The 22,010-nt window shown below is 42.3% G+C and overlaps 1 protein-coding gene across 1 annotated transcript in view; it reads left to right on the forward strand.

Moving 5' to 3' along the window:
- msh4 (mutS homolog 4) overlaps nt 1-22,010 on the forward strand; it is a 188,335-nt gene that overhangs the window by 137,907 nt on the left and 28,418 nt on the right. Inside the window, exons 10-12 of the mRNA XM_059983705.1 lie at nt 1,121-1,257; nt 12,925-13,028; nt 14,833-14,957. Coding sequence (XP_059839688.1) covers nt 1,121-1,257; nt 12,925-13,028; nt 14,833-14,957 — 366 coding nt within the window. The remainder of the gene's footprint in view (nt 1-1,120; nt 1,258-12,924; nt 13,029-14,832; nt 14,958-22,010) is intronic.

The raw sequence follows: 22,010 nt of genomic DNA on the forward strand, positions 1-22,010 counted from the left end.
GACCATTAATGTTTGATTAAATACCTGGCCTTCTGTGCCAGTTTACAGACTACCTTGTGAATGAAAAATAATTGGTGTAAAGTACATGAAAATCACAGCAACTATATTTATTATCTGGCCTATTATGGTGCCACTACTGAGCTAATATTTAGCTGATGAGTTTCTCCAGTATTTCTGTTATAGCTTTTTCTTCTAGCATCTGCAGCTTTATACAATCAGTGGTCACATTATTAGGTACACCTGCTTGTTAATGCAAATATCTAATCAGCCAATGATGTAGTAGCAATCAATGTACAAAAGCTTGCAAATATGATCAAGGGGTTCATTTGTTGTTCAGATCAAACATCAGAATGGGGAAGAAATGTAATCTAAGTGATTTTGACAGTGGCATGATGGTTGGTGCCACATGGGTGGGTTGAGTATCTCAGAAACTGGGATTTTCACACAAAACAGTCTCTAGAGTTTACAGAGAATGATGCAAAAAAAAATCCAGTGAGTGGTAGTTCTGTGGTCGAAAGTGCCTTGTTAATGAGAGAGGTCATTAACAATGACAGGTCAGAGGAGAATGGACAGAATGGTTCAAGCTGACAGGAAGTTGACAGTAATTGAAATAACCACATGTTACCAGATGGGCAGAAGAGCACCTCTGAATGCACAACACATCACCTACAGCAGCAGAAGACCATGAATGTACACTCTGTGACCACTTTATCAGGTATAGACCATATTATTAAAGTGGCCACTGAGTGTGTTTCTGTTATGAAATGCACGATTGAAGTGCAAGCTTTGTATTATCTGAACAGCCCAAAATTGTGGTGAGTTCAGCATTGTATCTCTGGAGTACATTGCTGAAGGAGGTGATAAAATCAGATAAAAATAGTATGCTTTAGAGGCATTTAGACAGGTATTTGAATAGACCAGCAAAAGGAAGATCCATCCTTCTACTCGCAACTGGGAGTAGTTGAGATTGGCAGAAAGGTAGCATGGACTTGGTGGCCTAAAAGACCCATTTTTGTGCTGTACATGACTCTGAAGAGTGTATAAATTTTGCAGTAGGGTAAGAGTGATGGTACTTCCTGAATACTTAATGTATTGACGTTTTCTCTCTCAACCTGATTAGGAATGATAGTGCAGCTGGGAGAGAAATACAACCTGCCTCTGAAGACCAGCTTCAGTACTACTCGAGGATTCTTTATTCAGCTGAATTGTGAGGGAAGTTCATTCCCAAGTGGACAGCTCCCTTCTGAGTTCATCAAGGTCAGTTATTTACTGAGTCTTCTGATATATTTGTTGCTGCATTTTAACTTGTGCTGTTAAACCTGGAAATTCTCTATTAAGTTTGTTTCAAGTTGGGTTTCCAAGATTATGCTGGCGATATACAATCAGCTAACAAATCTAATAACTATTCTTCTAATTATACTGTTTTCTGCACTATGACTACTGCATTCCACAGCCTGTAATTTCCCTTTGGGAGTTTTGCTTTTGAACCATCTGTATGATCGTGAAGGATTTGGCGAACTGCACTCTAAAGACTGGAGGTACAGCTGTGTTGGCCATTGCTTGAGTGGACTTTAGGCCGGATTGAAGTGGTTGGGACCAGGCTGAGTTAAGCACTGAGTCAGATTTAAAAGATGAAGTATTTGAGGCTGAGGGCAGAGGACAAACTGGTGTTCAGCTCACTACTCCATCCGAGCCAGGATCCCCACCTGAGCCCATCCCGTCTGCCTGCGATTGACCCATCTCCCTCTCTTCGTGCTGTTATACTGGTATCAGATGTGAGATGCATGATGCTTGACTGTCTTCAGTCGCCTCATCGTTGAACTGGCTCTGGACTCACTTTTGGGGACTCTGGTTCATGTTCTGTATGTTATTTATTTATTGTAGTATGATTTGTTCTTTTTTTCCCCCACATTGGATGTTTGATGGCCTTTGTAGTTGAAGCTTTTCATGGATTCTATTGTGTTTCTTAGTTTTGTGGCTGCCTGCAAGAAAATGAACCTCAAGGTTGTATATGGTATGCATACTTTGAAAATAAATGTACTTTGAACTTTATTGTCACAGCATAAGAATGGGGAAGCGCAGGTACAATGGAAAAACTTGCATCAGCATCACAGGCACATAGGTATAAACAACACCTACATCCTATCATTTAAACAGAACTTATGCAAAATAGTGAAGAGTTCAAAGTCAACTTATTATCAAAGTTCATACAGTGCCTATAAAAGTACTCTTCCCCCTTTGGAAGCTTTCATGTTTTATTATTTTAAACCATTGAATCACAGTGTTTTATATTTGTAATTAATTTTGATCCCTTTGTAGAGATCTTTTTTTCACTTTGACATGTAAGAGTCTTTTTCTGTTGACCACACTCCCACAAGGTTGTGGGAGTGCAAAAGGTGGTGTGTAATGTTCTGTTGCTGAGGTAGGGTCAGGATTATACAGAGATTGGTTCGAAGTTGTAGGAAAGTAGCTGTTCCTGAAATCCACTGTGATTCAGTGCTGTAAAACATGAAAACTTCCAAGGAGGGATGATTACATTTTATAAGCACTATACATGTCACCATATACAACCCTGAGATCTGTTTTCTTCTAGGCATGCTCAATAATTCCAATAACCATAATAGAGTCAATGAAAGGCCACATCTATCTGGGTGGACAAACAGGGTGCAAAAGACAATAACTGTGCAAATACAAAAGAAAAAAGTAAGAAATAATAATAAATAAATAAATAAACAATAAATAATGAGAACATGAGATGAAGACACCTTGAAAGTGAGTCCAAAGTTGTGGGAACAGTTCAGTGATGGGATGAGTGAATTTGAGTGAAGTTATCCCCTCTGGTTCAGGAGCCTAATGGTTGAGGGGAAATAACTATTTCTGAACTTGGTGGAGTGAGTCCTGCCACTCCTGTACCTTCTTTCTGATGGCAGCAGTGAGAAAAGAGCATGTCATTGGTGGTGGGGGTCCCTGATGATGGATGCTGCTTTCCTGCAACAACGCTCCGTGTGCATTAATGTGATGGATTGGGCCATATCCATTCCTTTCTGTGGAATTTTACATTCAAGAGCATTGGTGTTTCCATACCAGGCTGTGATGCAGCCAGTCAGTCTACTCTCCACTACACATTTATAGTCGTTTGTCAAAATTTTAGATGTCATTTTCAATCTAAGCAAGCTTCTAAGAAAATAGAGGTGCTTCTGTGCTTTACTCATAAATTTATTTATGTGCTGGGTCCTGGACAGGTCCTCTGAAGTGATAACGGCAAGAAATTTAAAGTTTCTGACACTTTTTACCTCTGATCTCCTGATGAGGACTGGCTGATGGACCTCCAGTTGTGCAAAAATAAGAACATAAAAGAAAATGAGACACTCAGAGACAAGTGTGTGGGAGTTCAAAAGTTGGTGTGTAATGTTCTGTTGCTGAGGTAGAGTCAAAATTATACAGAGATTGGTTCAAGGTTGTAGGAAAGTAGCTGTTCCTGAAGCTGGTGGCGTGGGCCTTCAGCTTCTGTACCTTCTTCCTGAAGGCAGCAGTGAGAAGAGGACATGACCCAGATTGTGAGAATTCTTGATGATAAATGCTGCTTACTTGAGGCAGCAACTGTTTTTGCCAATGATGTGGAAGGCTGTACCCATGATGGACCGGGCTGTCCACTACACTCTGTAGCCTCTTGTGTTCCTATATATCGGAATTTCCATACCACACCATGATGCAGGAATTAGGATATCTGGCTTGGATAGCCATCATCTTGACTTCTAATCAACACATTCAAGTTCAATTTATGGCAATTACGGGGATGACTTACAGCGGACTGAAATGTTTGAGTGTATATACATTAAGAAAGAGGATGGGCTAGAGCTTTTGAAAGGTATTAAGTTGGATAAGTCGCTGAGACCAGTCGAGATATACCCTAGGCTACTGTGGGAAGTGAAGAAAGAGATTGCTGAGCCTCTAGCAATGATCTTTGCTTCATCAATAGGGACATGAGAAGTGCCAGAGGATTGGAAGGTTGCAAACATTGTTCCCTTGTTCAAGATATGGAGTAGAGATAACCCAGGAAATTGTAGACCAGTGAGTCTGACTTCAGTGGTGGGCATGTTGTTGGAGAGGACCCTGAGAGGCAGGATTTGGAGAGATGTTGTCTGATTAGGGATAGTCAGCATGGCTTTGTCAAGGGCAATTCATGCTTTATGAACATGATTGACTTCTTTGAGGATGTAACATAACATATTGATGAAGGTAGAGCAGTGAGTGATGTAGTGTATATGGATTTCAGTAAGGCGTTTGATAAGGATCCCCATGCATGGCACATTCAGAAAGTAATTTGGCATGGGATCCAAGGAGATCTTGCTTTGTGGATCCTGAATTGGCTTGCCCACAGAAGGCAAAGTGTGGTTGCAGATGGTTCATATTCTGCATTGAGGTTGGTAACCAGTAGTGTTCCACAGGGATCTGTTCTGAGACCCCTCCTCTTTGTGATTTTTATAAATTACCTGGATAAGGAAGTAGAAGGGTGGGTTAGTAAGTTTGCTGATGATGCCAAAGTTGGGGGTGTTGTGGACAGTGTGGAGGGCTGTCAGAGATTACAGCAGGAAATTGACAGGATGCAGAACTGGGCTGAGAAGTGGCAGATGGAGTTCAACCCAGATAAGTGTGAGGTGGTTCATTGCATTTCAGCTTTTCATGGAGAGTGGTGGGTGCATGGAATGTACTGCCAGCAAAGGTGGTAGAGGTGGATACAAAAGGGTCTTTTAAGAGACTCTTAGATAGATACATAGAGCTTAGAAAAATAGAGGGCTATGCGGTAGGGAAATTCTGTGCGGTTTCCAGAGTAGGTTACATGGTCAGCACAACATTGTGGGCCAAAGGGCCTGCAATGAGCTGTAGACAATAGACAATAGGTGCAGAAGTAGACCATTCGGCCCCTCGAGCCTGCACCGCCATTTTGAGATCATGGCTGATCATCTACTATCAATACCCGGTTCCTGCCTTGTCCCCATATCCCTTGATACCCCTATCCAGAAGATACCTATCTAGCTCCTTCGTGAAAGCATCCAGAGAATTGGCCTCCACTGCCTTCCGAGGCTGTGCATTCCAGACCCCCACAACTCTCTGGGAGAAGAAGTTTTTCCTTAACTCTGTCCTAAATGACCGACCCCTTATTCTCAAACCATGCCCTCTGGTACTGGACTCTCCCAGCATCTGGAACATATTTCCTACCTCTATCTTGTCCAATCCCTTAATAATCTTATATGTTTCAATCAGATCCCCTCTCAATCTCCTTAATTCCAGCGTGTACAAGCCCAGTCTCTCTAACCTCTCTGTGTAAGACAGTCCAGACATCCCAAGAATTAACCTTGTGAATCTACGCTGCACTTCCTCTGCAGCCAGGATGTCCTTCCTTAACCCTGGAGACCAAAACTGTACATAATACTCCAGGTGTGGTCTCACCAGGGCTCTGTACAAATGCAAGAGGATTTCCTTGCTCTTGTACTCAATTCCCTTTGTAATAAAGGCCAACATTCCATTAGCCTTCTTCACTGCCTGTTGCACTTGCTCATTCACCTTCAGTGACTGATGAACAAGGACTCCTAGATCTCTTTGTATTTCTCCCTTATCTAACTCTACACCGTTCAGATAATAATCTGCCTTCCTGTTCTTACTCCCAAAGTGGATAACCTCACACTTATTCACATTAAGCATCATCTGCCAGGTATCAGCCCACTCACCCAGCCTATCCAAGTCACTCTGAATTCTCCTAACATCCTCATCACATGTCACACTGCCACCCAGCTTAGTATCATCAGCAAATTTGCTGATGTTATTCTCAATGCCTTCATCTAAATTGTTGAATGTAAATTGTAAACAGCTGTGGTCCCAATACCGAGCCCTGTGGCACCCCACTAGTCACCACCTGCCATTCCGAGAAACACCCATTCACTGCTACCTTTTGCTTTCTATCTGCCAACCAGTTTTCTATCCATGTCAATGTCTTCTCCCCAATGCCATGAGCTTTGATTTTACCCACCAATCTCCTATGTGGGACCTTATCAAATGCCTTCTGAAATCGAGATACGCTACATCCACTGGATCTCTCTTGCTTAACTTCCTGGTTACATCCTCGAAAAACTCCAATAGATTAGTCAAGCATGATTTACCTTTGGTAAATCCATGCTGGCTCACCCCAATCCTGTCACTGCTATCTAGATATGCCACTATTTCATCTTTAATAATGGACTCTAGCATCATCCCCACCGATGTCAGGCTGACAGGTCAATAGTTCTCTGTTTTCTCCCTCCCTTCTTTCTTAAAAAGTGGGATAACATTAGCCATTTTTCAATCCTCAGGAACTGATCCTGAATCTAAGGAACATTGGAAAATGATTACCAATGCATCCACAATTTCCAGGGCCACCTCCTTTATTCCTTTAGTCTCCTAGGATGCAGACTATCTGGACCTGGGGATTTGTCAGCCTTCAGTCCCATCGGTCTACTCATCACCGTTTCCTTCCTGATGTCAATCTGTTTCATTTCCTCTGTTACCCTATGTCCTTGGCCCATCCATACATCTGGGAGATTGCTTGTATCTTCCTTGGTGAAGACAGATCTAAAGTACTTATTAAATTCTTCTTCCATTTCTCTGTTTCCCATAACAATTTCATCCAATTCATTCTGTAGATTTCTATGTTTCTGTTTATGTCATTCAAACATACATGTGCAGAAACAGAAAACCTACAGCACAATACAGGCCATTTGGCCCACAAAGCTGTGCCAAATGTGTCCTTACCTTAGAACTACCTAGGCTTACCCATAGCCCTCTATTTTTCTAAGCTCCATGTATCCATCCAGGAGTCTCTTAAAAGACCCTATCGTTTCCACCTCCACCACCACAGCTGGCAACCCATTCCACACACTCACCACTCCCTGCATTAAAAACTTACCCCTGACATCTCTGTACCTATTTCCAAGCACGTTTAAAACTATGCCCTCTCATGCTAGCCATTTCAGCCCTGGCTATCCACGCAATCAATGCCTCTCATTATCTTGTACATCTCAATCAGGTCATCTTTCAACCTCCGTTGCTCCAAGAAGAAAAGGCCAAGTTCACTCAACCTATCCTCATAAGGCATGCTCCCCAATCCAGGCAACATCCTAATAAATGTCCTCTGCACTCTTTCTATGGTTTCCATGTCCTTCCCGTAGTGAGGCGACCAGAATTAAGAACAGTACTCCAAGTGGAGTCTGACCAGGGTCCTATATAGCTGCAACATTATCTCTCAGCTCTTAAACTCAATCCCACAATTGATGAAGGCCAATGCTCCGTATGCCTTCTTAACCACAGAGTCAACCTGCGTAGCAGCTTTGAGTGTCCTATGGACTCAGATCCCAAGATCCCTCTGATCCTCCACATTGCCAAGAGTCTTGCCAATAATACTACATTCTATTATTATATTTGACCTACCAAAGTGAACCACCTCACACTTATCTGGATTGAACTCCATCTGGCACTTCTCAGCCCAGATTTGCATCCTATCAATGTCCCACTGTAGCCTCTGACAGCCCTCCACACTATCCACAACAACCCCAACCTTTGTGTCATCAGCAAACTTACTCCTCTTCTTCATCCATGTCATTTATAAAAATCACACAGAGTAAGGGTCCCAGAACAGATCCCTGAGGCACACCACTGGTCACCATCCTCCATGTAGAATATGACCCGTCTACAACCTCTCTTTGCCTTCTGTGGGCAAGGCAGTTCTGGATATACAAAGCAATGTCCCCTTGGATCCTTTGCCTCCTTACTTTCTCAATAAGCCTTACATGGGGTACTTTGTCAAATGCTTTGCTGAAATCCATATACACTACATCTACTGCTTTACCTTCCTCAATGTGTTTAGTCACATCCTCAAAAAATTCAGTCAGGCTCGTGAGGCAAGACCTGCCTTTGACAAAGCCATGCTGACTATTCCTAATCAAATTATGCCTCTCCAGATGTTCATAGGTCATGCCTCTCAGGCTCTTCTCCATCAGCTTACCAATCACTGAAGTAAGACTCACTGGTCTATAATTTCCTGGGTTATCTCTACTCCCTTTCTTGAATAAGGGAACAACATCCGCAACCCTCCAATCCTCTGGAACCTCTCCCGTCCTCATTGATGAGACAGAGATCATCGCCAGAGGTTCATCAATCTCCTCCCTCACCTCCCACAGTAGCTTAGGGTGCATCACGTCTGGTCCCTGTGACTTATCCAACTTGATGCTTTTCAAAAGCTCCAGCACATCCTCTTCCTTAATATCTATGTATACATATACCATCAAACGAAACAATGTTTCTGTAGCACAACACAGTATATATAGTAACTCTCACACATAACTTATAAAGCAATATTAGCACAAGTAAATTTACAGTTTAAAAAATAAACAGTATAATACTACTGGTGCTTTATACATGAAGAGACTTGGGTTGGAGCCAGGGAGTTCAGTTGTCTCCCAGTCTGGGAGTAGAAGCTGTTTCCTAGTGAATTGGGTGTTCCTGATGTGACCTCCTCCACACCAGTGAGATCAGAATCAGGTTTATTATCACCAGCATGTGACGTGAAATTTGTTAACTTAGAAGCAGCAGTTCAATGCAATGCATAGTCTAGCAGAGAGAGAAAAAATATACAATAATAAATAAAATAAAATAAAATAAAACATGATAATAAATATGTAAAGGGGGTTTCTTTTTTTTTCTTTATTACTGTTGGGAAAGGGTTTCCTTTTGTTAACTAGCGGGAATGCTAATTTACTGATAACGAGAATGGTATTCCTTTGTAAACCAAATGGGGATTAATGTTCTTTCTTCTGAGTCTGTAAGCTTTTGTTGACGGGCTTTTGGGCAGAGCGGCGCGAGGGGGTCATGAGAGAGGATGCAATGCTCTAAGCTGGGCGAGGATCGGACCCCAAAGGGGGGTCCGAGGCCGGGAGATTCTCCGAGTGGGGGGGGATGAAGCTAGATGTGCTTGGTTGACCACTCGGAGGGTCCTGAGCTGTTTGGAGAGTCGAGGAGTTCGGAGGGTCCTGAGCTGCAAGTCGAGGAGTTCGGAGGGGATCGAATAGTGGCCAGAAGACTTCAGTAATTGAGCTCCAACGGTTGTGCAGGAAGTGGTTTGGACTTTGATAAGTTTGGCGCCTTTTCTTTAATTTTCTCTTCATATATACTGTATCGTTATTAATCACTTAGTTATAGTAACCTTTATAAATTGTACTCATTTAATCGCATATGGTGTACTGTCTGTTTTTGGGCGAGGCGGGGACATCACACAGCATCCACACCAGCTGATTACCCAGTTTGGCGGGGCCGAAGGCTGCTCCCCCTAGACGAGAACGAGCTGAGCCAGCCTGAGGCGACCCAGGGAGTTACAAATAAATCAATTATGTACCGTATATTTTAAAAAGTGAGGTAGTGTACAAAGCTTCAAAGTCCATTTAGGAATCCAATGGCAGAGGGGAAGAAGCTGTTCCTGAATCACTGAGTGTGTGCCTTCAGGCTCCTGTACCTCCTACCTGATGGTAACAGTGAGAAAAGGGCATGCCCTGGGTGCTGGAGGTCCTTAATAACAGACGCTGTTTTTCTGAGACAGAGCACTTATACACCGACTGCAGCGGCAATTCTAAACTCCCAGTTTTATTCAAAGGTTCAAAGCACATTTATTATCCAAGAATGTACAAATTATATACCTTGAAATGTGTTTGCTTACAGGCAGCAACAAAGCAAGAAACCCAAATAACCCAACTAAGAAAAGTCTAAAAACCACTGCATAGAGAAAGAGAAAGGAAAAGTACACATCATGCATACAATAGAAGTTAACAATCCCAAGGCAGACTGAGTCCCAGATCCGCTCATGGAGCAGCTGGAGGGCAGAAATGCACAGTGGCCAGATTAGTTCACAGCCTTGGTGCCACAAAGAAAGGATAAACATATGCAGGAGTGTGAGCAAAATCAGCTGATCCTTGCCTCTGTACATGACACTTGGGCTTCCAATATGTCTGGGCCGATGTTTAAATTGTTTAAGCACCAAGAAGTGCGACTCCCCAGTATGACCTGGACCACCCAGCCCATAGCCGTTCTCGATCTCTCCAAATTGGTTTGGCACTTGGAGTGATCCAACCTTGCACCTGAGTTAGATGGATGGGCGTCAAAACTCTTCTCCAAATCGCTCACACCATCTCCAGTTGCGATATGAACTCTCTACTACTCTGGCTCAAACATGTTGCACCTCGCAATGCCCCAGTACAGCTCATTCCCTGAACCAGCCTCACCTCCACCTGCCTTCTTACTTACTGCAGCAATAGTTCACCGCATTTTGCTTTAGAAAAGATGTTATAACTAATGTTTTTAGTTGATTCTGTTGCCTTATGATTAACCAGCAAGCTGTCGCACCTTTTCAGTAGCGCCATTTTAAACCATAAATTCCATTACAATTCTTCCCATTCCTACATTAACCTGCCCACCCTCAGCCTTCATCATTGCCAGGATGGGACCCCAATGCAAGCTAGAGGAACAATAACATTTTCTTAGTCTGGTTGGTCTACAACGCAATGGTATGAATGCTGAACTTTCTGATTTCAGGGAACTCTTCTCTCTTGTGTTTTTCACTGCCCCTTCCCAACCCCTTCTTCTGACCAACACACACAGAATGCTGGAGAAATTTAGCAGGCCAGGGAGCAGCGATGGAAAAGAGTAAATAATTGGCACTTCAGGAGGGGAGAAAAGGATCAGCCATGACTGAATGGTGGAGCAGACTTGGTGGGCCAAATGGCCTAATTCTCCTCCTTTGACTTATAGTCTTAACCTTTGATGCCCTTACTAATCAAGAACCCATCAATCTTTTCTTTAAACATGCCCAGCGATTTTGCTTCTATAGCTGTCTGTGGCAATGAATTCCATAGATTCACCATCCTCTGGCTAAAGAAATTCCTCCTCATCTCTATTCTAAATGGTTGTCCCTCTATTCTGAATCTGTGCCCTCTAGTCTTAGACTTCCCCGTTATAGGAACCATCCTCTCCACATTCACTTTTAATATTTAATAGGTTTGAACAAAATCCTCCCTGTCTTCATATTGGCCATCTTCCCTCTCCCCACTCAGTTCTGATGCAGTGTTAGGCCTGAAATGGCACAATTCCCTCCCCCCCCCCCCAACAGATACTGATCCACCCACAGAGTTCCTTCAGCAGAGTGTTTATTGCTCTAGGTTATAGCATCTGCAGTCCCTGCTTTCTAATGACATTATTGTTTTTAAAACTGGGAGGCTTTGCAAGGGGCTAGTTTTGCTTTGCCAAAAAGGTTTTCCTGCATTTCCTGGAATTTTTGTGGGGTAGGACACTGAGAAAGAAGTTCAGTGTTGTTTGGAAGTCAATTGTGAGTGAAAGCAGTTCACTGATAACTGCAGAATCCTGTTAAGTGGTGTTTCTAGAATGAGCAATCTAAATATCTTTTGAGGTATTCAGCTACCTTAATGGTTGACATCCATCTTTAAGGACATTTACTTCTAGGACATGCTCTCTTCTCATTGCTACCATCAAGAAGAAGGTACAAGAGCCTGAAGACACACACACTATATTTTAGGAACAGCTTCTTCCCTCCTCCCATCAGAATTTTGAATGGACAATGAACCCATGAACACTAACTCACTCTACTCACAGAAAATACTGGAAGAATCAGCAGGCCAGGCAGCATGTATGGAAAAGGGTATAGTTGACCTTTTGGGCCGAGATCCTTCCTCAGCGTCAACTGTACTCTTTTCCATAGATGCTGCTTGGCCTGCTGAGTTCCTCTAGCATTTTGAGTGTGCTGCTTGGATTTTCTCTTGTTTGTGATTGGAATACTAACTCACTATTTTGCTGTCTGTTTCCACCTTATTTTTTAAATACAAGTGACTCTGGTTAATTGTGCCATCAGTTAATAGGGGCAGCCACTTACTTGGGACAACTCTTGAAGAGAGTATCTGGGATTCCCTTAGTTTATTTGAGATACTATGCCACTTATTTGAGGCTGAAGTCTTTTGCTGAACACGTCACATGCACTTGTGCGGCTGTTGGACACTACACCATGCTTCAAGTGAATAATGTCCCATTTAACCAGAATCCACTGTATTTCATATTGCAGCTTTGAGTAATTATTTTTGTCTTGCATTGTACTGCTGGCAGAAAACAACATATTTCACGACATATGTCGGTGATAATAAACCTGATTCTAATTCTGAGCTAAGGCTCTACCCTATATTCTGTATGTTAGGGCCCAGGTCAGGAATATTACATAGATTAAATAATCTCATTCGTAAATATTCCTTTGTAAATAGTCTTGCAGTCCAGAATACAACTGAATTGCTTTGGGATTTCCTGCAGCTGTTTGTGTTCAAAACAGTTATTTTCCATTCCTATTGACTGTTCCCATTTGTCACAACTGAATTAGTCATTTCATACTAAATCCAGCTGACCACACAGAGGTAGACGAAGATCCAACAAAGAAAAGATGTTCAGCTATGCAGTATCTAGCCATTTTAACATAAAGATTAGCTTTATTTGTCACATGTACATTGAAACATATGGTAAAATTGCCATTTGTGTCAACAACCAACACACTCAAAGGCTGTGCTGGGGGCAGCCCACGTATGTCGCCAATAACATAGCATGCCCATAATTCAGTAACTTTCAAATTTGGGTGGAAACCTTAGAACAAGGAGGCAATCCACAATGTCATGAGAAGAACGTATAAACTCCTTACAGACAGTAAGTAGCAGGAATCAAACTTATATTCATTGGCACTGAAAAGTTTTATACTAACTGCTATGACAGCTGCAACAGGCTGTGTGGCATTTATAAGCGACTTGGTCTTCCTCATGCCCACCCTGACATGACTCTCACTTGTGCTTTTCTGTGCAGGTCACAGTTCTGAAGAATACCTACAACTTCACCACTGCCGACCTAATTAAAATGAATGAACGGTGCCAAGAATCTTTGAGGGAGATTTACCACATGACTTATTTGTAAGGAGATTACAAATATTCATAAAACATATTCTTTAAAAATATATTCTGTTATTGAGGGTCATTTGATCAAGACTACTTAAACTAAGAATGAAAGTTTGTCATTGGGTGGCAGTTACGGATTGTAGTTATAGAGTTACAGTCATAGAACACTGCAGCACAGGAACAGTCCCTTTAGTCTGTATTGTCTGTGCTGAGCTTACTCTGCCTAGTCTCATCAACCAGCACCTGGACCATACCCCTCCCATCCATGTACTTACCCAAGCTTTTCTTAAATGTTGAAATTGAAACCACATTCACTACTTCTGCCAGCTTGTCCCCCATTTGCCCCACCCTTTAAGTGAAAAAGTTCTCTCTCATGTTCCCTTTAAACATTTCACCTTTCACTTTTAACCTATGGCCTCTAGTTTTAATCTCATCTAACCTCCATGGAAAAAGCCTGCTTGAGTTTACCCTAACTATAACCCTCATAATTTTGTATACCTTGATCAAATCTTCCCTCATTCCTAACCTATTTAACTTTCCCATAACAGTCCCGGCAACATCCTTGTACATTTTGTCTAACGTTTCCAAGGTTATTGATATCTTTTTTTGTAGGTAGGTGAACAGAACTGTAGCAATACTCCAAATTTGGCCTCACCAGTGGATCAGTTGGTGGCCCTTTTGCCCATGGGGCAGGATCTCCAATCTGAGGCTGACAATCTCAGTGGATTGCTAAAGCCTAGTATCACTAACAGCTTGAAATTTTTTTGGATGCGCTGTTAATCTGAGGCATTGTTCATGCCCTCGTGTAGCTAGAACCCATCTCACACCACTGTTCTAAACAAGACGAAGGGTGTTCTGGCCCATACTTAGGTCTGAAATGATATCCAGAAAATGCTTGTTTGTTGGATTTGCAGTTGAACAAATGGGCTCCCAGTTTTTCTCCAGTGTGATGAATTCTACTTTTTAAAACAGACTGTTTATTTCTTTTTGTTTAGAGATACAGCAATGGTAACAGGCCCTTCTGGTCTACCTAGCCAGTGCCATCCAATTACACCCATGTGACCAACTAACCTACTAACTGTATATCTTTGGAATGTGGGACTAAACCAGAGTATCCAGAGAAAACCCATGCAGTCACAGAGAGAACGTACAAACTCCTTTCAGGCAGTGGCGGAGATTGAAGCTGGTCCGCTAGTGCTGTAATAATGTTCTGCTAACTGCTGCGCTACTGTGCCGCCTGAGTGTTTCACTGATTGTAAAGTGTGACTATTTAAAATGCCAGTAACTCTTATCATGGAAACTGTAAAAAAAATACAGTGATGAGACTGGTACAGCACAGAAATAAGCCCTTCTAATTGAACCACTGGGACTCAACCAGTGGCTTCGAGCTTTCACTCTCCCTGCCTAAAATCTACCTTGTTGTCTGTTGTGTTGATGTCTGTTCTCACTTGTTTTGTGGCTCCTTATGGTCTATTACTAAAGTTATTGTTCCTTACTGAGTTGTTTCTGCTACTCAGCTTTTGACTCAAGCCTCATCTCTATTAAGTGGCAAAACCTCTGTGGTCTCGGAGGTGGTGCAAACTCCGCACAGACAGCACGGGAGGTCAGATTAAGGGTGAGTCACTGGAGCTGTGAGCGGACTGCTCTACTGCACTGTTGCGATGCTCAATAACTGGCAGCAAATTATCTGTTCATTCAGTTTAAGTTGACTTAGGTCAGGGCCCTATCAATGTGCTTAATGTTACACATTTTTCACATACTCATCAGTTAGAAAATTTTTAACTGTTGGCATTAAAGAAACATTTTTGACTTTCTTTAGGGTGGTTTGCAAACTCCTGGCCAAAATCTACAAACACATCCATTGCCTGTATAAGCTGTCTGATGCAGTCTCTATGTTGGACATGTTACTATCTTTTGCACATGTCTGCACACTTTCTGATTATGGTAAGAGCTTTTACTGTTGCTTGCTGTAAAGTATCAACATGGAAAGCAAATTGGGCCATATATTTCAAGCAATTATATAAATTCAATTGTCATTAAATATCTGACAATTAACTAAGCTCTGCATCTGTTTCTGTTTTGATAATGTTAAAGACTAGGTGACAGACAAGCTGAATTACCCTTTGGCTCATCAAATCTGAACCTCTATTCCATTATGGCTGATTTATTATCTCTCTCAACCTCATTCTCCTACCTTCTTCCTGTAACTTTTGACACCCTGACTAATCAAGAATCTATCAATATCTGCTTTAACTATACTGAATGACTAGGCCTCCACAACCAGTGCCAGCGAACACTGCGACCAACGGCGATTCCCTGCAGACAGTTCACAAACTGCTTCTTTTACTTATTTCAAATATGATTCTACTACTAAGCTGTGTGCAATTGGAACCTGTGATTTACATTTTTATGGTGTGTTTTTGGGCTGATTTGTCTTCCTGCGCTTTGCTCTCTCTGAGGGAGTTTGGTGAGTTTGAAGCGAAATGTATAGCCTGATGGTCTGGATACGGGTTGTGAGTCCATGATCGACTCAATTGCTTCTCTGAGGTGTCGAGCAAGGTTGGGGGTTGATGTCAACAAAGATGAGAACAGAGTGCAGGCAAGTGTTTGATGCCATCTGCACACTTAGAGATTCCTCTTCATCTCTGCTCTAAATGATATCTCTCTATTCTTGTACCCTCTGGACCTAGACTCCACCACTATAGGAAGTCCATCTCCACATCCACTCTATCTGAGCATTTCAATATTCAAAAGGATTTATGAAATCTCCCCTCATTCTTCTAAATGTCAGTGAGTACAGGCCCAGAGTCATCAAATGTCCCTCATAAAATCAACTAAATTGGGGACATTCTTTCTAGAAAAGAGAATGAGACATCAGCTGGTATGAAGGGCTCAGAATTATAAAAAGCATCAAAGGAAAGTTCTATACAAGATATTTGTAGGCTAGGCTAGTTCAGGAATTGTAAATACTATGCTATACATTTATTTCTACCCCACATGTTGACCTCCAGTCTTTGTTGATCAAAATAATGTAATCCTGGTCTATTTCTCCATTTGTTCTTACCCAGCATCTTCTATTTGGAATAATTCTCATGCATTGACATCTTAGACATTTGATGTTTCCTCCCTTGTTAGCTTGGAAAGCATGTGCTGTTGCTGTAAGCATAATAAAATGTCAACAAGTGAAATCGTGCACAGAGCATGAAATACATTTGCATCAGCTTCAATTTATATGAGAAAGGGAGCTTTGAAAGTGTTGGTTACGGCTAGAATTCACTCCTGTTTCAGCAAAGACCTGGACCCCCAGCAATTTGCCTTTCACCACACTGTCTGCGGCCAATTCCATAAGACCATAAAATGTAGGAGCAGAAGTAGGCCATTCTGCCCATCAAGTCTGCTCCGCCATTCAGTCATGGGCTGATCCAATTCTTTCAGTCATTCCCACTGCCTTCATCCCATACCCTTTGATGCCCTGGCTAATCTCCTTGGCCTTTTCTCCTTGAAGTGACAGAGAATGAGAGGTGACCTGATGGAAGTGTACAAGATGATGAGAGGCATTGATCATGTGGATAGTCAGAGGCTTTTTCCCAGGACTGAAATTGTTGCCACAAGAGGACACATGTTTAAGATGCTTGGAAGTAGGTACAGAGGAGATGTCAGGAGTAAGTTTTTTACTCATAGAGTGGTGACTGCATGGAATGGGCTGCCAGCAAAGATGGTGGAGGCAGATACGATAGGGTCTGTTAAGAGACTTTTGGATAGGTACATGGAGCTTAGAAAAATAGAGGACTATAGGTAAGCCTAGTAATTTCTAAGGTAGGGTCATATTTGGCACAACTTTGTGGGCCGAAGGGCCTCTATTGTGCTGTAGGTTTTCTGTGTCTATGTTAATCAAGAGCCTATCTATCTCTGCCTTAAATGCACCCAGTGACTTGCCCTCCACAGCCACTTGTGGCAACAAATTCCACAGATTTACCACCCTCTGACTAAAGTAATTTCTCCACATCTCAGTTTTAAATGGATGTCCTTCAATCTTGAAGTTGTGCTCTCTTGTTCTTGAATCCCCTACCATGGAAAATAACTTTGCCATATCTAATTTGTTCAGGCCTTTTAACATTTGGAATGTTTCTGTGAGATTCCTCCCTCATTCTCCTGAACTCCAGGGAATACAGCTCAAGATAAAATAAGGAGCCCAAAGAGTATTCTGACATTGGAGAGGGTTTAGAGAAAATTCACCAGAATGATTCCAGGATTGATGTAAATAATTCGATCTCATTGGCTCTTCACGTGGCCTTGGATCACCTGGACAATACAAATGCCTGTATTAGGATGCTGTTTATTGACTACAGTTCAGTGTTTAACATAATCATTCCTTCAGTTCTGATCAAAAAGTTCCAAAAATTGATCCTCTGAAACTCTATCCTTGACTTCCTAACTGGAAGACCTACGCCCATGACTATGTGGCTAGGCATAGCTCAAATGCCATCTATAAATTTGCAGATGAAATAACTATAGTTGGCAGAATTTCAGATGGTTTCAGAAGGGCTTACAGGAGCAAGTAATACTTGTTAGTTGAGTGGTGTCGCAGCAATAACCTTATACTCAACGTCAATGAGACCAAAGAGTTGATTGTGGACTTCAGGAAGAATAAGATGGGAGAACATACACCAGTCCTCATGGAGGGATCAGAAGTGGAGAGAGTGAGCTATTTCAAGTTCCTGGGTGTCAAGATCTCTGCGGTTCTTACTTGAATCTGACATATTGATGCAGCTATAGAGAAGGTAAGACAGCGACTATATTTCATTAGGAGTTTGAAGAGATTTAGTTCGTCAAATAAAATATTCAAAAACTTCTAAAGATGTACCATGGAGAGCACTCTGACAGGCTGCATCACCGTTAGGAGTTTGAGGAGATTTGATATGTCACCAAAGGACACTCACAAATTTCTACAGATGTACAATGGAGAGCATTTAACTGGTGCAACACTGGGAGTGGGGGTACTACTGAATAGGGTTGAAATAAACTGCAGAGAGTTATAAACTCAGTCAACTCCATCATGGTCACTAGCTACTATAGTATCCAGGACATCTGAAGGAGCAATGCCTCAAAAAGGTAGCATCCATCAATTAAGGACTCTGAAGGAGCAATGCCTCAAAAAGGTAGCATCCATCAATTAAGGACTCTGTCATCCAGGTGATGCCTTGTTCACATTGCTACCACCTGGAGGGAGATACAGAATCCTGAAGGCACACATTCAATGATTCAGAAACAGCTTCTTCCCCTTGGCCATCTCAGTATCAGGATAGGTTTATTATTACCGGCATGTGTCATGAAATTTGTTAACTTAGCAGCAGCAGTTCAATGAAATACATAAATAGAAGAAGAAAAAACAATAAAATAATAATAAGTAAATAAGCAAATCAGTTACAGTTATGTATATTCAATAGATTAAAAAATTGTGCAAAGAACAAATAATATATATTAAAAAAGTGAGGTAGTGTTCATAGGTTTAATGTTCGTTTAGAAATCGGATGGTAGAGGGGAAGGAGCTGTTCCTGAATTGTTGAGTGTATGCCTTCAAGCTTCAGTGTCTCCTACCTGATGGTAACAGTGAGAAAAGGGCATACCATGGGTGCTACAGGCCCTTAATAATGGACACTGCCTTTCTGAGACATCGCTCCTTGTAGATGTCCTGGGTATTTTGTAGGCTGGTACCCAAGATGGAGCCGACTAAATTTCCAACCCTCTGCAGCTTCCTTCAGGCCTGTGTCATAGCCCACCATACCAGACAGTGATGCAGCCTGTAGAATGCTCCCCACGGTACATCTATAGAGGTTTTTGAGTGCATTCGTTGACATACCAAATCTCTTCAACCTCCTAATGAAATATAGCCATTGTCTTGCCTTCTTTATGACTGCATTGATATGTTGGGACCAGGTTAGGTCCTCAGAGATCTTGACACCCAGAAACTTGAAAATGCTCACACTCTCCACTTCTGATCCCTCTGAGGATTGGTATGTGTTCCTTCATTTTACCCTTCCTGAAGTCCAGAATCAGCTCTTTCATCTTACTGACATTGAGTGTAAGGTTGTTGCTGTGACACCACTCCACTAATTGGCATATCTCATTCTTGTATGCCCTCTCATCACCACCTGAGATTCTACCAACATTTGTTGTATCGTCAGCAAATTTATAGATGGTATTTTTGCTATGCCTAGCCACACAGTCATGGGCATAGAGACCGTAATATGATAAGCTTTAATCTACAGTCACCCGTTTCTGCCTTCAAGGGCCCAACTTTGGACTTAACTAACTTTTTCCTCTTCACATACCTAAAGAAGCTTTTACTATCCTCCTTTAGATTCTTGGCTATCTTACCTTCGTACCTCATCTTTTCTCCCCATATTGCCTTTTTAGTAATCTTCTGTTGCTCTTTAAAAGTTTCCCAATTTTCTGGCTTCCCACTATGTTATACTTCTCTTTTATTTTTACGCTGTCCTTGACTTGTCAGCCATGGTTGCCCCCTACTCCCCTTAGAATCTTTGGAATGAACTGATCCTGCACCTTCTGTATTATTCCCAGAAATACCTGCCATTGTTGTTCCACTGTCATCCCTGCTAGGGTGTCCTTCCAGTCAACTTTGGCTGGTTCCTCCTTCATGGCTCCCTTTGTTCATCTGTAATACTGACACTTCCGATTTTCCCTTTTCCCTCTCAAATTGTAGATTAAAAGTTATTATATTATGGTCACTACCTCCTTCCTAATGGCTCCTTTACCTTGAGTTCCCTTATCAAATCCGGTTCATTACACAACACTAGATCCAGAATTGTCTTCTCCCTGGTAGGCTCCAGTATAAGCTGCTCTTCCATCTTAGAGGCACTCCACAAACTCCCTTTCTTGGGGTCCAGTACCAACCTGATTTTCCCAGTCTACCTGCATGTTGAAATCCCCTATTACAACCATAGCATTACCTTTGCAGCATGCTAGTTTTAGCTCTTGATTCAACTTGCACCCAGGCTACTATTTGGGGGCCTGTAGATAACTCCCATTAGGGTCTTTTTGCCCTTACGATTTCTCAATTCTATCCATACTGACTCTACATCTCCTGATTCTGTGTCACCCCTTGCAAGGGACTGAATTTCATTCCTCACCAGCAGAGCCACCCCACCCCCTGCCCACTTGTCTGTCCTTTTCATAGGACGTATATCCTTGAATATTCATTTCCCAGCTCTGGTCCTCTTGCAGCCATATCTCTGTTATTCCTACAACATCATATTTGCCAATTTCCAACTGAGCCTCAAGCTCATCCACTTTATTTCTTATACTTCGTGCATTCATATATAATACTTTTAATCCATTACTCTCCTTGCTTCTTACATCGATCCCTATTGCACTTGGCAATCAGTCTGTGACGTCCTGGATCCTGGCTCCAGGGAGGCAACACACCATCCTTAAATCCCACCTGTTGCCGCAGAAACCCCTTTCTGTGCCTCTCACTATGGAGTCCCCTACTACCACAGCTCTGCTTGATGTCTGTCTCTTCAGCTTTGCTTCAGTGCCAATTTTTGACTCGCAGACCTGTCCACCTCTCAGACTGGCAATGTCTTCTGTCTCGACAGTTTCCAAGAGGGTGAACCTGTTTTCAAGTGGCACATCCCCCGGGGTCTCCTGTACTTCAAGCATCCATCCCTTACTCGTCAACGCCTCCGTTCTCTCCTCTGGTATCTTCGGTGTAATGATCTCACTGTAGGTCCTGTCCAGAAAACTCTCGTTTTCCCAAATGAACCTGAGGTCATCCAGTTGCCTCTCCATTGCCCCAACACAGTCCTTCAGGAGATGAACCTGGACACACTTTTCACAGTTGTAGCAGCCGGAGGCACCATCAGTATCCCTGACCTCCCACATCAGGCAAGCATCACACTGAATCAGTTTACCTGTCATCTCTTCATCACCTCTCACCCTATCCAACTGTAGCATAGTCTCCTCCCTCAGCCTTGCCGAAGACTCTCGAGCCAAAGACTCGCACTTTCCTCACAAGGCACTTCTTTCGACAAGGCCGCTCCCCAAGTCAAAGCTGCAAAGCTCCACTCCTTTACTGGCCCACTCACTCACTGCTTGAGCTACTCCTCTATTTACTTGTCTGAGTTTTTCAAACTGCTTGGTCACCTGACCTCGATTGCCCAATCAGCTGATTTCTGATCTATTCAAAGCTTAATTGATTTGATTGCACAGTCCAACTGCCAAAACTGCCAGAATCTCTCGAGCCAAAGACTCACACTTTCCTCACAAGGCACTTCCCTCGACAAGGCCATTTTCTTGAAATGTACACCAGATAAAACCTACCATGCCAAAGGCGAAGATGCTGTTAGGAAGCAACTGAAAGATGATGCCACTTATCATGTCACATACATAGTCAAAACTAAAAACCTATTCAAGATGTGACTAAAACCAAGATGTTTTAATCATGTCCACCATTTGTATTCCTGATTGTTTGCTGTATATGTATGCTGACTTTCCATGAACTGTATACAAGAATGGCTAGATTTTTCCTTGCAACAGTCTTTTAGTTTCTAGCTACCGTAAAATATTCCAATTTTTTTTTTGTATTTTATACCAAATTAGATGTTCACATATTTCCATGTAATTGTCTATCTGCCTTGTATCTGCCCATTAGCTTGCCTGTATCACTTAAGTCTTTGCATTCTCCTCACAACCCACACTGGTATCCAGAAGAGACACAAGAGACTGCAGGTTCTGGAATCTGGAGCAACAAACAATATGCATTAGGAATTCGGTGGGTTGAGTAGCATCCGTGGGAGGAAATCTGTCAACTCTTTGGGTTCCTGCTGCGGGTTTTATCCCAGAACATTGACAATTCCTTTCCTCCCACACATCCTGCTGCAACCCACTGTGTTTCTACAGCAGATTGTTGCTTCACACTGGTTCCCTCATAGATGCCGATTGTCTGCAGCTAGAACTGCAGCAACAGTTCCTGAA

This window comes from Hypanus sabinus, chromosome 11 (genome assembly GCF_030144855.1).
Source record: "Hypanus sabinus isolate sHypSab1 chromosome 11, sHypSab1.hap1, whole genome shotgun sequence".
In the NCBI taxonomy this organism is placed as follows: domain Eukaryota; kingdom Metazoa; phylum Chordata; class Chondrichthyes; order Myliobatiformes; family Dasyatidae; genus Hypanus; species Hypanus sabinus.